The sequence below is a fragment of the Gracilinanus agilis genome, chromosome 1 (genome assembly GCF_016433145.1).
Source record: "Gracilinanus agilis isolate LMUSP501 chromosome 1, AgileGrace, whole genome shotgun sequence".
NCBI classification, from domain to species: Eukaryota; Metazoa; Chordata; class Mammalia; order Didelphimorphia; family Didelphidae; genus Gracilinanus; species Gracilinanus agilis.
Genome location: NC_058130.1, coordinates 140,459,358 through 140,476,181, shown reverse-complemented (window position 1 = coordinate 140,476,181; position 16,824 = coordinate 140,459,358). Strand labels below are relative to the sequence as shown.

General features: G+C 38.7%; 1 protein-coding gene across 1 annotated transcript in view; it reads right to left on the bottom strand.

The window, feature by feature from the left end:
- Positions 1–16,824, bottom strand: part of CIAO3 (cytosolic iron-sulfur assembly component 3) — a 36,340-nt gene that overhangs the window by 13,897 nt on the left and 5,619 nt on the right. The window contains exons 3-7 of the mRNA XM_044657500.1: positions 5,898–6,041; positions 5,095–5,227; positions 3,752–3,886; positions 3,092–3,210; positions 847–976 (exon numbers count right to left, since the gene is read on the bottom strand). Coding sequence (XP_044513435.1) covers positions 847–976; positions 3,092–3,210; positions 3,752–3,886; positions 5,095–5,227; positions 5,898–6,041 — 661 coding nt within the window. The remainder of the gene's footprint in view (positions 1–846; positions 977–3,091; positions 3,211–3,751; positions 3,887–5,094; positions 5,228–5,897; positions 6,042–16,824) is intronic.

Below are 16,824 nucleotides of genomic sequence, written 5' to 3'. Positions count from 1 at the left end.
CTGAAGCTCCATGAGAGCAGAGGCCATTTTTATTTTGGTCTTTGTATCCCCTACACCCAGCACTGGGGCTGGCACATAGTCTGCACTTAATAAATTCTTGTGGAGCAAGATGGTTGGATAATGGAGCCTGATTAAGTCACCCTTTGGTTTTCTGCTCTCTAGGATAGCATCCCAGGTTACTGAACCTCCCCTCAAAAATCTTATTTTCTATTCTTTTAGGGATTACTAGAAACCTTCCCAACTTCTTCCCATTTTCCTACAGTCCAGAAATAGACATGAGTACTTGCAAAGGCTGTGCTGTGAGGGAGAAGTTATTACATAGTTCTAATTAGTTCTCAGGTTCATGTTTGCTATTTGTCACAACAAAACACTGCTGATTCCTGTTCAGCTTGTGACATAATCCTTTCTTGTCATCAAATCTCCTTGAAACAGGGATGCTCTGAACACTATTCTGGTACTGGGGTGAGGCAAGATCCAGGGCTTTCCCAGTTCCAAAGAGGGAACAAAGGAGCCCAGTTATGCTCAAAGCATTCAGTTGTTGAGTGCTTAAGAAACCTGGAAGTCCCCCAAATTCAGAGTTCAATTCTAAAGGAAGAGGCCCAACAATGGTATATTTCACATAAATATGACATGAATAAGAAATGAATGGGAAAACCAAGTTATAGCTAGATTCCACACCAAAGTAATAAAATAGCATAGTTTTCCTATATGTCATGGGAAAGGGATGCTGAGAAAGGCCAGGCACCTAGAGATGTTAGTCTAGTAACTAATATGAAACAACTATAAAATCCAATGAAAATAGGTCTCAGAGAAGTGCTAAGTATATTGTAAAAATGTTACTCATACCTGTGGTAATCACACAGTCTACATCTCTAGTTTGGTACTGTTGATTGAAAAAGTCTGGTCTTGATGCTTCTAACTTTTTGTCATAGCAGGGCATCACAGTTACATGGTAGATCTTGTCAGGGGTTAAATGCTACATTAAAAAATATGGAAAACATGGAATTGCTGCACTGATTACTTTTCATAAAAATAATCTCAGTACTAAACAACAACTCAGTCCTATGGTTCTTGATGGTTTATAGGGTACTTTCCAGTGGCAAAGCTAGGACTAAAGGCCATGATGTTTGAGTCCTAGCCTAACTTTCACATGAATACATAATACTACTTCTCAAAATATTGAATGAGGGGGATCAAGGACATGTCATTAGAGACACAAAAATACAACATACCCACCACCAACTTCTGGAAGGGCCAGGAAATAACTCTGATAGCAAGGCCATTTGAAAGAGAATTTTGCCAAATATTTTTTGTCTCTGTCAGTGCTTTTAAAAAATTGCTTGCAGATGTCTTGAGTTAAATTTAGTAGAAGAAAATGAAATCATTCACAGATAGTAAATCATGGAGTTTGTAGTGCTTTCACATGTTCCCTAACAAAATCATTTTTAAATAAGAGGGAAAAAAAAACCCTTGGGACATCTATGTATCTAAGGAGGAATTGCAGAGGTCAAGTAGGAAAGGAAAAATCACACTGGGAAAAATTAATAAGCTTGGAGAGAAAGATCTATTCATGTTTTGAGGAAAAACAAAATAGCTTTTAAGTAAAATAATTAAGTTGAATTACATGGGATTTTCATCCATCCTCAAAGGCTTTATAGAGTACACTTAAAAGTATTTGGCACATTACAGGTAGAATAATGCCCCTTTTTATTTTTCCCTTTTCTTGTAGAATCATGGATGGGACCTCAGCTAGGATCACCTAGTTGAACTCTCTCATTTTATGGATGAAGGTCAACATTGAAGTGACTTATGTAGTCACAAGGTGTTAGTAAATAGAATGGCAGAACTGGGAATCAAGCTCAGATTTGCTGACTCTTAATCCAGGGTTTTTTCCATTATGCTTTACTGGCTTTTCCTTCTTAGCTTAAAAAAAAAATCTCTGTTTCCAAGGTAGAAAAGTGGTAAAGGCAAAGCAATTGGTATTAAGTGACTTCCCCAGGATCAAACAGCTAAGAAGTTAGGAAGTATCTGAGGCTAAATTTGAACCCTGGTACTCCCATCTCCAGATGTGGCTCTCTATGCAGACAGCCACATAGTAGCCCTGCTCTTTAGCTTTATTCCCCTCTTCTCAGGAAGTATGAGGGTATCACGGGTACCTCTATGTCTCTAAATGCAACCTATATTTTGGAAACTGCCCTTTATTAGATTATCTTTGATTACTCAAAGGACATTAGCACTTAATAATTATGAATTAAGAAGTAGAAGTTTGATAGTAAAAAAGTGTATAGTACCAGTACCCACATAATATTAAGAGATCTAGAATAAATCCCCAACCTGAAGATTAATAGGAGGTCATTGAGAAAGTATGGAAAGGTTTTGATCTGCATCATGGGAGAGAGTACCCATATCGGCAATATCACAGATCCAATGAAATATACTTTGGAAGAACTGGGATTTTGCCAATGTGTATTCCTACCACAAGTGGAGATTATATCCCCATTACGCCTTAGTAGATGGTCTTTATGAGATGGTGCAGCCAAAAAATATTCACATGCTGGTCAAACTTCTGGCACCGAGTTTCTCTAATCTTGGTTGGGTCAGTCAGCAGAGAGATGGTTTACCACCAAGTCAACACTCAAAAAGCTCCTTTTTAAAAAAAACTCTTACCTTCCATCTTGGAGTCAATACTGTGTATTGGTTCCAGGGCAGAAGAGTGGTAAGGGCTAGGCAATGGGGGTCAAGTGACTTGCCCAGGGTCACAAAGCTAGGAAGTGTCTGAGGCCAGATTTGAACCTAGGACCTCCCATCTCTAGGCCTGGCTCTCAATCCACTGAGCCACCCAGCTGCCCCCCAAAAAGCTTTTTGGAAATAGTAGGACTCAGTGAAGCCATGGCCTTTAAGAAATCATGTTGGATCACTTTTACACTGTAATAAGGCCTCAGGGGAAGGTTTTAGTAGAGACACATTAAAAGCACACATACTTTCTATTTAGTCTGTCTTGTTATTCCTAAAAAGTGACCAAGTGGTGAAGAGTTCTAGGATAGGGCTCTGCCAACACTGCCAGTTTCATACAAATAGAAAGAAGCATTACCTGTTGTTGTGCAAAATGATCCTTGATCAGGCTGCCCATGACCTGTTGGGGAGATTTAGCTGTACTAATGTAAGGAATAATAAAACTTCCATGGGTTTTCTCAGCATAACATATCCAACCTGAAAACCACCATGAAATACAGTCAGTGCACAGATCTGACAACTTCAAAAAGCCTAGCCACCCACTTCCTAAACAAGGTTAAGTATTCCAGGTACTTTTGCTGCCAAATGTCTATGGAGCAGGTTTGCAAAAGACATGACATCTGGGGGAGGATTATCTGCTAAAGAAAGTCTTGACAGGAAAAAAACATGTATATGATGACATTAGAGAACTTTCCTCTTTTACCACTTTTATCTTTATTAATAGTTGTTCAAATGATCACATCAACTCTGGTTTCATGAGGAAATGAAAATCAGACTAGAAAATCAATTTTAAGAACCAGGGAAAAAACTTCTTGGCTCCTACAATCAATTTTGGTAGATTTAGGAACAGTAGATTTTATGTTGATGCAATGAACCAGTTCTTTTATAACACTATATTTCCCACCTCCTCTCCCCTCTAAGAATGACTCTCCCTCTGCTTATTTTGAGCAACTAGTAACCTGTCAGATTTTATTTAAATACTCAGAGGCTGAGAAAAACCTGTATTCTTTAGGCACACCTGGGCAGGCAGAGGCCAACATGGGCAAGGCTTGTTTGGATTCTGTGTGTCTTCGAAATCGCTGTATAAACTCTCGTTGGCTTTCCAAGAGGCTGAAATTTCTTGAGAAAGTAGTGTCAAACACATAGTGCACTCCTGTTAAATGAGTACCTCATTTAGAAACAAGGAAGAAATCTAGAAAAACAATCCAAAAATAAAACAAAAATCCAAATCCTCAACCTCAAGTCTGCCTAATTACTTTGTATTTGTATTATATGTTGCTTGACTGAATATCAAAATGACCAATTTATCTCAGTTTCAGTAAATGCAACAAGCAAGAAGTGAGACTGAATTTGGAACATCAATTGACTTTGCCTAATGAGAAAATGGTACTGCTGATTATGCCACAAAAATAACAGTGATCTTGAGTCCCAGTAATGTTACCCCTTAGCTGTTTCTATATTGGCCAAGGAAAGAATATTATCTGCAAAAATGCCCCTAAAGACTACCCACTGTACTTGCATATGAAGCATTTTTATAAGAAGTCACTGCTCCCTTTGTCAGCCTGCTAACAGCTCTGGATTGGTCTCTGGAGTAGATAAAAGAGAGTACGGCTGGCTCAGGGCAAGCCCATCTAGGCTGTCTCATTTGAGAAATGAGATGAAAAGAATTGCAGATATTTATCCTGAATCAAAGTTAGAGTACTGAAGACTTGATAAGTATTTTAAATTTTTTTTTCATATATAAGTATTATTAAGCTTATTATGTTAGGCCTGGTGGAAAAAAGTAGAAGTTACAAGAATGGAATGCATTATCAAACCCCCAAATTTTTAGGTTTTAGGGTGGAAGCTAGATCTTCATTCATTAGAAGAAAGGGATTTCTAGTACTGGGAGGTGTTGGATTAGATGATCAGATGAGGCTGGTCATCTTCTATGTGGCCCATTGACAAGAGGCACTTTTTGGAAGGACTGTCAGAATGGTTTTAGCTTTTGTTGCTACTAAGCTGCCATCTTGGCTTTGTCCCCCAATGCTTTATAAATCAGAAAAGCACTAGGCAAATGTGAAATACTGTTTATAGGAAAAATAAGTTAATTCTAAACTTTGGAAGGATCAAAGTCATAATTTTGAACTGTTTGACCTTAAAATGCACTGCCCTTGATCTTCAAAACTGAAACTTCAACTTGAAGTCAAATATAGTATAAATGGTTGAAGTTTAAAAAAAAAAAGACTAAAGACTTAGGAATGCAGTCAAGCAAAATGTCAGTGACTAATAGGCTTGAAAGTGTTTCACTTCCCACCCTGATAGTTTGAGAACACCTCCTCATTATCCAAGTACAACTGGAACAAGGGGTCCCTTTCCCACCTCTATTTTTAAAGAATGCAGTTAATTTCTTGGCGGTATCTAGAAGAGTCAGTTGAAATTTTGCTGCTAATGATGCTCTCGACTGTGGTGAAACAGAAATGACAACAAGCTTTTGTTGGCTTGGTTCTGCAGTCTGGAAAACAAAAAATGAAGAACCAATCATCATTTCAAAAGAAAAGGGAGTGACTATGCAGAATGACTATATACACTTGAGTGTGGGTCAGATTTTCATCGGTTCTACTTATAAATGAGACATCAAATTCAATCACTTTAGTTGATCATATCAAAAGATGATATAAATATCATTCTACAATGGCTTTTGTGAATTTAGACGAAGTACCATTTGAGGGCTGCAGAATGAATTACTTCACATTAGAAAATGTATGAAGATTAATTACACTTAAGAAAAAATGTTAAAAAGGAAGGCAGCACCTAAAGACTGTTTCAGTTCTAGGTTTATTATGGAAAACATAGGGAATGTTTAAAAAACAGCATTGGGGTACCTAGGAGGCAGAGTGGAGAGTGCTGGGCCCGGAGTCAGGAGGACCTGGGTTCATATCTCATCTCAGACACTTTCTAGCTTTGTGACCCTGGGCAAGTTACTTGCTTAACCCTGTTTGCCTAGCCCTTGCCCTTCTGTCTTAGATTTGTTACTGAGACAGAAAGTAAGGGTTTTAAAGAAAAAACAAAACAAAACCAACCCCCCAAAACAAACCCCACAGTGTCATCAGGTAAAAAAACTTCTGAATCCTATACCATGGCATTTGATGAAGATATACATTTAGAAATCTGCTATCACATACTTTGTTAAAATTTAAAACCTTGTCCAGCTCTTCATGGCTCTGCTGGGTGATTAAGACACTTTCAGCTGAGGTAATGCAACCACTGCAGGCTAAGCAGTCATTCAGAGAGATTTTAGCTTTTTCAAGCTTGTGAGAGCCTCCATCCTATGAAGAATAAAATGAGAACACATAAACAACTAATAGAAAATTATTTCTGTGAAGGCTGCTACAAAGATAATTACTTTAAAGAGCTAACTGGAAGTCTTTATGTTCTAATCTTATGTTGTTAGAAAGACAATTCTCTATAAAAATGATAACATTTATATAATGCTTTAAGATTTGCAAAGTGCTTTGCATGCTATCTCATTTGAGCCTAAAACAACTATGAAGTAGGTTCCTTGAAATAGGATGAGAGAGTGTGAACTGGAACAACCTCCAGGAATTGACACCGAATGAAAGAAGCAGAACCAGGAGAACATTGTACACAGAGACTGATACACTGTGGTACAATCAAACATAACAAACTACTAGTAGCAATGCAATGATGTAGGACAATTCTGAGGGACTTATGAGGAAGAATGTTGTCCACATTCAGAGGAAGAACTGTGGGAGTAGAAATACAGAAGGAAAACAACTGCTTGATCACATGGTTTGATGGGGATATGATTGGGGATGTAGACTCTAAATGATCACCCGAATGCAAATATTAATAATATGGAAATAGGTCAATGACACATGTAAAACCCAGTGGAATTGTGCATTGGCTAACAGGAGGGGAGTGGGAGGAGGTGAGGGAAAGAACATGAATCATATAACCATGGGAAAATACTCTAAATTAATTAAATAAAAGTTTTCAAATAAAAAAAAAAAGAAATAGAATGAGAGAGGCTAAGTGACTTTTCCAGGTCACATAGCTAATAAGTGTCTGAGGCAGGATCTGAACTCAGGTCTTCTGATTCCAAGTTAGGTACTTTATTCCTTATGCTGCCTATTTGCTTCTAGTGTTTGGATCTGAAAGCCAGGTATACGATGTGGCAGAAACTGCTAAGCACTAGGAATATAGGTATGAGCAAGTAAGTCAGTTCTTGCTTTTAAGAAGCTTGTATTATTCTTTTTTTATTTTTTAATTTTTTTAAACCCTTAACTTCTGTGTATTGGCTCCTAGGTGAAAGAGTGGTAAGGGTGGGCAATGGGGGTCAAGTGACTTGCCCAGGGTCATACAGCTGGGAAGTGTCTGAGGCCAGATTTGAACCTAGGACCTCCCGTCTCTAGGCCTGACTCTCAATCCACTGAGCTACCCAGCTGCCCCCAGCTTGTATTATTCTATCAGGGAAATAGAACAGTGTTGGGTTATTTTACTTTAAACTTTATTTATTTTTTTAGTTTCATTAGATATTTCATTAAGGTTAAATCTTAAGCCTACTAACCCAGTAGGCTTGCACAGAAGAAAGTGAGTGGTCTTGCAGGCTAGGTCCTTCAGATTTCGCAGTATATAGGTATACTTATGATGTTTCTTGGACTAATGCCACTTTGTAATGGTAGGAGGGAGGGCAAAAAGCCCCAGATATGTGAAGCTGAAGATAGGGGTTTTGAGTCCTGCCTCTGACACTCACTTTGTGACTGGGCAGACCTTACTATGGCACTCCAAGTTCCCTAATCCATGCATGATCTATCTCACAGAGTTATTAGGAAGACCTTTGTAAATCATCAAAAACTACAGCAATATGGCAGAACCAAACCCATTGTGATGCTAAATCTCATTGTCTTTTGCATGATCTTGTTAAGCATTTAACAAGAGCCTATGGACAACTTGTCAAGTATCATGTTGGGTGCCAAGAATACAAAGCCAAAGTCGAGACAGCCCCTTGCTCTAAAGGAACTTACATGCTGATGAGGGAGACAAAACTCACATATATGTAGATATATACAAAACACCAATAAACCGGCAGTGGATCTCATGGCTACAAACCAGATGGTAAGCAGTCATCAAGCTAGCTCTTCCTTATAATGGCAATTTCCGAGTGTCTGCCGTCTTATCATCTCTTCCTGTGGAGCCAATTGCCCACACAATATAAAGCTGTTTTCCCCAAGAACCAATGAATGACTTTAGATGGGGGTCTACTTTTACTCAAAAGCTGAATACTCATGGGAAACTACACATTTCAATATTCCTAAAATTCAAGTTCAACACTTCATAAAAATTCATTTGGAAATACCAGAAAGAGACAAAACATTCAGATTTCCTGAAGCTGTTCTTGGATTAAATGAAACAGTGAAGTCAAAGGGGTGAATTAAAAAAGTAGAAATGAAATCAATGGAGGGGAAAAGCAGATTGAGCCTTAGGGTTAAGTTTATTCCATACTGGGCAGCTGGTGCAGTCTCACCATTGGTACATATTGGCCTTATAGCCCTGGTAAGGGATCTCACTCAGCTGACTATTATCACTTAACCTTTTTTTTTTTTTTTCAAAGATTTTTTTTTTAAATTTTAAACCCTTAACTTCTGTGTATTGACTTATAGGTGGAAGAGTGGTAAGGGTAGGCAATGGGGGTCAAGTGACTTGCCCAGGGTCACACAGCTGGGAAGTGTCTGAGGCCGGATTTGAACCTAGGACCTCCCGTCTCTAGGCATGACTCTCAATCCACTGAGCTACCCAGCTGCCCCCTATCACTTAACCTTTTAATGTCCAGCAGCTCTCCAAAACCAAATGGCAGAGCAGATGATACCAGCACTGGCAGGGAGAGTTTCCTCCTCAAGAGTTCTTTATACTAATTAATCATAGGCCTGATGGGGAGAAAAACAACTAGGCAGGACTCAATATTCTAACAGGCTTTATGAGGCTGGGAGTCAGAAAGGGATGTCAATGCAGGGCCCTTACCAAGTACTTTAACTATTATCATCTTATCTGAGCCCCAGACTCTGGGGCAGGCAAGGCAGGGATCACCATCTTCATTTTTCAGAGGACAAAATAGAGGCAGGCCCTTTTGGAGCTCCAAATCAGCTCTCACTCCCAGTCTAGTGCTCTAGCTACAATAAAAACTTTGCCATTTGTAATCCAGAATTGTTGAAGAGAGAGATAGGGAAAAGAGCTGAAGAAAGAGGTTAAGAACAACAGATGGAAAACTAAGTAACAACTCATTTATGGAGCTCTTTCTAATATTTATAAAGCACTTTCCCCCCAACCATTGTTGGGGGCAGGTGATATGCTTATTTTTACAGATGAGGAAACTGAGGCTCAGAGAGAGAGAGAGAAATGATTTGGGTTGGGATTCAAACCCAAGTATTTTGATTCAGTCTGTCTATTACACCATCTGGCTTCTCTGAATGATATAGGAACCTCTGGTAGGCCTGGCTTTGTAAATAGTACAGCATCTTTGTAAAAGGCTTGGTTGGCTCTAGCTACAGATCTGACTGACAAGCTAGGTCCCCCTAGGAGTCAATATTGCAGGAGAGCTGAGGGTTTTCCTAATAGCTGCTCTTCTAGCTATCTGGAAATCAGGAATCCAGACTGTTCTATTTAAACTTTACAGAAAAGAAACTCAAGTACTTCTTAAATAAACACATTAACCCCATGTTAAATCCTGAACTTCCAAGTCCCACTTTTTTGCTTTTTGCTAGATGCAAAATAACAGGTCCCTATCCCCATATTTAGAAATGTAGGAGCTCCTTGGATTAGGACCAAGTGGTCTGTAAAGAATCCTTTCTGACATTTGTGCTGCTTTCCTGGAATTTTAACCTGATGTTACTGTGTTTACTCTGGGGGACAGAAAGGGAAATCTAAAGCACTTTTTATTCTCCCTCAAGGTCTTTATTATATATACTAAAGGGCCCTTACACACCACCTGACCAACATTGTTGTTTAGTGAGCCAAGGCCCAGCTGCCTTCAATTAGGAGCCATAGGAAGTTTGGAAGAGAAACCTTGGGAAGGCTGGATATATATAAGCCACAAATCTTCTGGTTAAATTCTGCAAGTCAAGTCCTAGTTTTCTCTGTCTGTTCTCATCATTTAAGGTGCAAGCACAATCTGACTTCCTTCTGAATTGCCTACTTCACATTCTTGAAGTGTGGTCTGAAGAACCCAGGCGGTCCCCAAGACCTTTTCAGGGGTATCCAAGGTAGTAATAATTATGTGGATAATTCTAATATGAATGTGATAAATATCAATAGATAAAATCCAGAAAAACAACAGCTCTTCAGGGTCCTCAATAATTTTCTATGAGTATAAAGGTATACTGGACCAAAATGTTTGAAAACTAATGCCAAAAAATTACTTCAACTCTTCTCCAATCACATTGCAACATAGTTCTCCAACTATCTACTCCATATATCATGGTCCTTTCAAAGATCTGTTCTATTGTCAATTCATTATCATGCACACTGGGATTTTAAAACCAACATTCCTTTTAAATTCTTGCTTTAACAGAAACAACATATATGTAGAAATTATATATAAAATATATGCAAAAGAATTTTGGGAAGGACATTAACAAGGCAGGGACAGGGGAGACTCTTATAGTAGGTTGAACTGAACTTTGAAGGAATAATGGGGGACAGCCAAGGCAAGGATCTGCATAAACTTGATAATCTGAACCAATTTAATTTATTCAGCGTTATTTCTTAAGCATCTATGTGTCAACTGCTGAAGACAAAAAGACAAGAATGAAATAGTTCCCAACCTTAAGGAGTTTACATTCGACTGTAATTCATGGGAGCTGAAGAGATCACCAAGATTAAGGATATATACAGAGGGAAAAGCGGAGTCAGGACAAAACCTAGGAAAATGCCCACATTAAGCTGGTAGAAAGATGATTAGCCAGCAAATGAGACAGAGAAGAAATGATTAGACAGGTAGAAGCAAGAGAGAGCAGTGTCACAGAAACCAGTAACAATCCTTCTTACCCAAAGATGTAGACAAATCATTCCTCTGCTCAAAAATCTTTAGTAAGTGTTTTCCGGCTTCCCAATTGACATACAAACTTTTTTTGTCTGGCATTTCCAGCCCATTGCAACCTTCTCCCACCCTACATTTTGAGCCTTATCTTATTACTCTCTACCATGCACTCCATGTACCAACCAAAGCTGGCAACACTGAATTCTCATACCTCTGCCCCTAGTGTCTATGCCCACAATGCCTTCCTTTTCCCCTTTGCCTGTAGAATTTGTAACCATCCCTTTCCTCCTTTGCCTGCTCCTTGTCTTCTTGACTACTTGAGATGTGTATTCCTGAGGGTTCTGTGTTCTAGGCTCTTTTCATTCCTACACTTTGCAATCTTATTTACTTCCATGGTTTTAAAGATCTCATCTGTGTAGGTCCTTCCCAAATCTTTATCTAGCTAGCCTGCCCTAGCTTAAGAATTTCAGACTAACATCTTCAATTATCCAGATAGACATCCCACTGGCACCTCACCTCAGAGTGATCAAAATTGGGCTTATTATTTCATCTCAAATTTGCTCACTCTTCTGCGTCATGATTTTAGTCAGTGGCACCACCAGTCTCCCATGTCTGAAAATTTGACACTTATCTCTGACTCTTTTTTTTTTCTTCTCTCACAGCTATATCACATCTTATTGATTTTACCCTGGAAATGCCTCTCATACTTGCTTCCCTTCTCTATTCCAAATGGCACACATTAATATGTCCTTCATTACTATATTCCCTCCAACTCCACCCATCAAATGGCTGCTAATCTTTCTTATGCAGAAGGAAGTCATGTCAGTTTTTTGCTGGCATTTTGCCACTTACCAAATACAAATTTAACTTTCTTAGCCTGCCATAGAAAACTTTCTACAATGTGGCACAATCCTACCTTTTTTTAAATTAGAGTTTATTTAAAATTCAATTTTATTTTATTTCTACTTCTTTTCCTCCTTCTTCCCTTCCCCTACAACTGGGAAGGCAAGAAAACCAAAACCATTAAAAATATGTGTAGTCATACAAAACAAATTCCTACATTAGCCATGTTCAAAAAAAGAAAAAGAGGAGAAAACATGCTTTAATCTGTACTCTGAGGCCACCAGCTATCTATCTGGAGGTGAAAAGCATCTTTCATCATGAGTCTTTTGGAATTATGGTGGTAGGTCATTGTGTTGATCAGAGGTCTTTCAGAGTCGATTATCTTTCCAAAATTGCTGTTACTATATAAAAAGTTCTCCTGGTTCTCCTCACTTTACTCTGAATCACATCAGACAAGGTTTTTCTAAAACCTTCCTCTTCATCATTTCATTTTCATTTATTACTTTAAAAAACCCTTACTTTCTTAGTAACAATTCTTAACACAGGGGGGCAGGGATGAGGCAAATGGGATTAACTGATTTACCCAGGGTTTCATAGCTAGGAAGGGCTGAAGCCAGATTTGGACATAGGTCATTCCTAACTCTAGGCTTGGCTCTCTATCCACTGAGCTACCTAGCTGTCCTCTCTTCCTCATTTCTTATAGCACAATAGTAATTCCATAACAATAACATACTGCAACTTGTTCAGACATTCCCTAATTGATGGGCATCCCCTCAATGTCTAATTTTTTGCCACCACAAAAAGAGCTGCTGTAAATATTTTGTACATATCAGTCCTTTCCTCTTTCTTTGATCTCTCTTGGGGTATAAGCCTAGTGCTGAGTTAAGGGGTATGCCATTTAATAGCTTTCTGAGCATATTTCCAATTTGATTTCCAGAATAATAAACCTACTTTTTGAGCCTTGTCTCATGCTATTCTCCTCCATGTACTTCGTCCTCTTGCTGAGCTACGACTACTTGCTATCCCTCATATATGTCCTACCTTAATGTTTTTGCACATTTTTCCTGATGCATAGAATACCCTGCCCTATGCCTTTGTTTTCACCTCCTCCCCCAAGTCTGCTGAATTCTCAATCATTCTTTATGGCCCAGTTCTGGCATCTCCACCTTGGTGACTCTGTGTGTGTGTGTGTGGGGGGGTTAGTGAAAGAGGCTTTTTGGCTTAGGAGTCAGGAGATCTGCATTCTAGTTTCAGTTCTGCCACTGACCAAGTCTTCCTCCATAGTTCAAAAGCATTTTCATTGAGTCTGGTATTTTGTTGGTTGCTGAGGAAGATGGCACAGCTTAGTTACAGCATGGTCCTATTAGGAAGTTGTCATAATCCCATGTGAGGTCTCCCATGACTCTGTCCATTTGGTAATGGGTACTTTGCTTTGTTCTTCTCTTCTACACAAATAGCTATCATACAGAATCAGCTGAGATCAGGACTTACAACTTAGAAGGTAGGTCAACCAGGAGGCCAGGGTTTGAGAGGAGACATTGACATATACATCAAAGATCCCAAATAGGAGGGCAAAAGCTGTGATGAAAAGGAACACTGTAAGCCAGATAATGAATTTCTTATGAAAGGATAGAGTAAGATCAGTAGATGACTGCAATAAATCAGTGGACCAGATGATAAAGATAAGACAGTCAGGGGTGTGCTGGAGTCAGCTTTGAACTGGCTTTGTGAGAGAGAAATGTTAAATTTTCAGTGTGAACCATTTATACTTCAGATGCTACAGAGCTTGATGTATTGCCTTATTGATTGCCTAGGTTTAACAAAGTGATGGAGAAAATGTTAATAATGCAGATTAAACTTAAAAATGTGTTGTGCATATATTTTCCTTCAGAGTCCTTTTAAACATTTACCATCACTTCTCTGGATGGAGTGGTCCTCAAATGAAGAGAAGTTGTTAAGTGATAATGGCAAAAGGAGAGTCCAGAAATAGAAGAAGTATGCTTACTCTTCCAAAGGGTAGCCAGGGATCAGGTAGTCAGTCAATAAAATCTAGCATCTTTTGTAAAGAGATAAGTTTCTATTAGTGCAAAAAGATGGAAAGAGTGTGAAGTAGAGAGATCTAGGACAAAGGGAAGTCTATGAATAGGAAAGAGAGATAAATATGAGAGAAGATAAATTTTAGCAGATGTGAATTCTAACTTACAGGGCCAGGAAGAAGGGAAGCAGGTGGGAATATGCCTAACAAAACATGATAGTGTGACTAGTCTAATATGGGCTTCCCTGGTACCTAATACAATGCTCTACATATAAGCCTGAATGTAGGCTGCTCTTTAATATTGGGAGGTCAAGTGATGCGACTGGTCCTCTAGCCACAGTAAGAGGCAGAACTGAGACTAGAACAAGTCATCTCATTCCTAAAACTCTGCTCTTCCCCACTAAATTACACTCAAATTTCATCCTCAGACATGCTTTAATTCCTTCCAAATAGGAGATTATTGCAGATCTACTTGAATTCTATAAGTTCAACCCAAATTATAACCAGGTAAGAGTTCAGTGAAATAGCTTGTTTTACTACAAAGAATTTGATTCTGATTGTATCATCAGCTAATTATGCAATAGATGCTCATTCAGGATAAGTAGTTTCAATTTGAAAATCTCACTTAAAAAAATCAGAACATACTAAAGAGAAAAGGGACCAGTCACTGGCCATATCTTTCTTAAATAGATATCATCTGCTAAACAAATCACATACATTGTTCAATCTGAATGGACTCCTCCATTCTCCCTTGATTATAAAAAAAGTGTACTTACTATAAGACCCAGGGATTGATATCAAACAGAAATAACTTTCAGAGCTGGAAAGCAAACTGGAAACACAGAAAAGTGGTATTCAACATGTTAGTTGCAATTTTATGGCTAGGAATGGTAAGAAAATCCCTCTAATTCTTACTTGATTCACTTGGAAATAAGTCCCATCATCTTCAATTTGAATTTTGGCTGTGCCTTTTCCAAGTTTCTTTTCAACTTTCATAGGCTTTATGCAATCCTAGGACATGAAACCAAATGGTATAACAGTGAGAAAACCATAATAACAGAGATTTATGTATGTAGAATTGGAAGGGACTCTAGGGAATCATCTGATCCAACCCTGTCAGTTTCCAGAAAGGACTCACCCAATGTCACAAAGCAAGTGAATGGCAGACCTTTTACTGGGATCCACATTCTCCTGATTCCCAGTCCAATACAGCTTACAATTACATAGTGCTTTATGACCTGAAAGCTCTTCCCCACCTCTGAGGAAGGTATCACATTTTCCTTTTTCAGATAAAGTCCTTTGCCCAAGATACTCATATAGACTGTAGATACTAGGATAAAGATTCAAACCCAGGCTTTCTGACTTCAAACACAGAGTTCTTTTTACTAGGCCGAAATGATTCCTGCCTTGATTCAGGCTGGGGTTCCAGTAAAACAAAAGGAAACTACTATATTCTGCAGAATTGAAGAGGTCTCACTTAGGTTTACAGTGAATTTTTAAAATTCACTGACAAACCCAGACATTAAATACTTGCTTTAGCTTTGCCCTTTGCCTCCTCTCCCAACCGGTCCTGAAAGAGCAAAAATAAATTAATCGCTTAAGGCTGGCTTTCTGCCAGCAGAACTACAGCACAAGATTAAGAGTTGCTTACCTTGTTTTCACATTGAGAACAGTTTTCTAACATTGTGAGAAACCCAAGGTTATTCGTCTGATTAGCATAAAAGAAGCCCATGAACTGTTTACTCTGAACTAGCCAATGTCTGCCTAGAAGTCTCTATATCAGCCCTTCTAATGATTCTGACCTTCCTTTTTAATAGCAGCAAACAGGAGGTGTGGTTATTAAATGCAAGATGACAAAATGCTGCATTTGCTACTGAGAGGGAAGTCAGGGGAAACTATTTTGCATTTGAAGATCTCGGGTCATCTCCCCCACTCCCCTCCCCATACACTGTGCAAGAATTTCCCTTTTTTAGTTCCTTCTCCCTAGAGTCCCCAGGGCTGCCCAACAGGGTCAGAAATTTTCCTTAGCTGAGATGAACAGTATTCATTCCAGGCATCCTGTTACTTCTCTCTGATAAGACCTCTTAGGGACAGAGACAAACTAGTATAGCACAAAGAGCCTGGGACAAGGGCTTTAATCAAGGAGGCTCCCAAATATATACAGAACAGCACTTTTTGTGGTGATGAAAACTGGAAACAAAGTACATGTTCGATAACTGAGAAATGGTTAAACAAAATGTGGTATATATATGTGTAAGAAAATATTGTTGATTCCTAAAAGATGAATAAGAGGTATTCACAGAAGAATGGGAAGGCTTATGCATTGATGAGAAAGCTAAATACAAAGGATCAAAATATAGTGACTACCACAAGGGGAATGGAAAATACAAAAAAATCAAAACTGAATATTGTGTAAATATAATGACCAAGTTTGCACTTGGAAAATTACACCTTCCTCCCCTCTTTGCAGAGGTGAGGGACACATATACACTGTCAGACATCATTCATGTTTTGATAGACTTTCTCTAATTGCTTTTATTCTCCACTTTAAAAAATACAACGGATGGCTTAATGGGTAGGAAATAGGGAAGTGTATTTTTGGAAATGAAAATAATGTAAAATCAAAAGAGCAATAAATTAAGATTTAAAAAAAAAAAGGATGGGCCCTGAATTTGGCACCAGACCTGGGCTGAAGTCCTGGTTCTGTTATATACTAGTTGCTCTGATGTGACTGTGTCCAGGGTCACATACAATTCACATTTATAATTGTGCTCATAAAACTGTACGAAGTGCTTTGCCTCCTCATTTGGAAAAGTAATGTTTGCAAGGGGCATTTTGTGACTATAGTTTGAGAGCAGGCCTTGTGGCGTTTGTATAAAAGACTTGGGAAACCTTCCAGGGTGGTGTAAATATAGGAGTTATTATTATTATTATTATTATTATTATTATTATTATTATTATTATTATTATTATTATGTGTATCTTCCAGCTCTACCATTCAATGATCTACCAGCGACGAAGTTTTGGGCACCCACGGGGGGGCCTATATAACTCAACAACAGCCGCCTGCCCTTTAGACCGAATCCCAGACCAAAAAGCTGAGTCACGATTAGCTGTTCCTGCCCGCCCCCCAGCTCCAGGCCCGGAGGCCTCCGCAGCTCCCAAGCTTCCTCCAGAG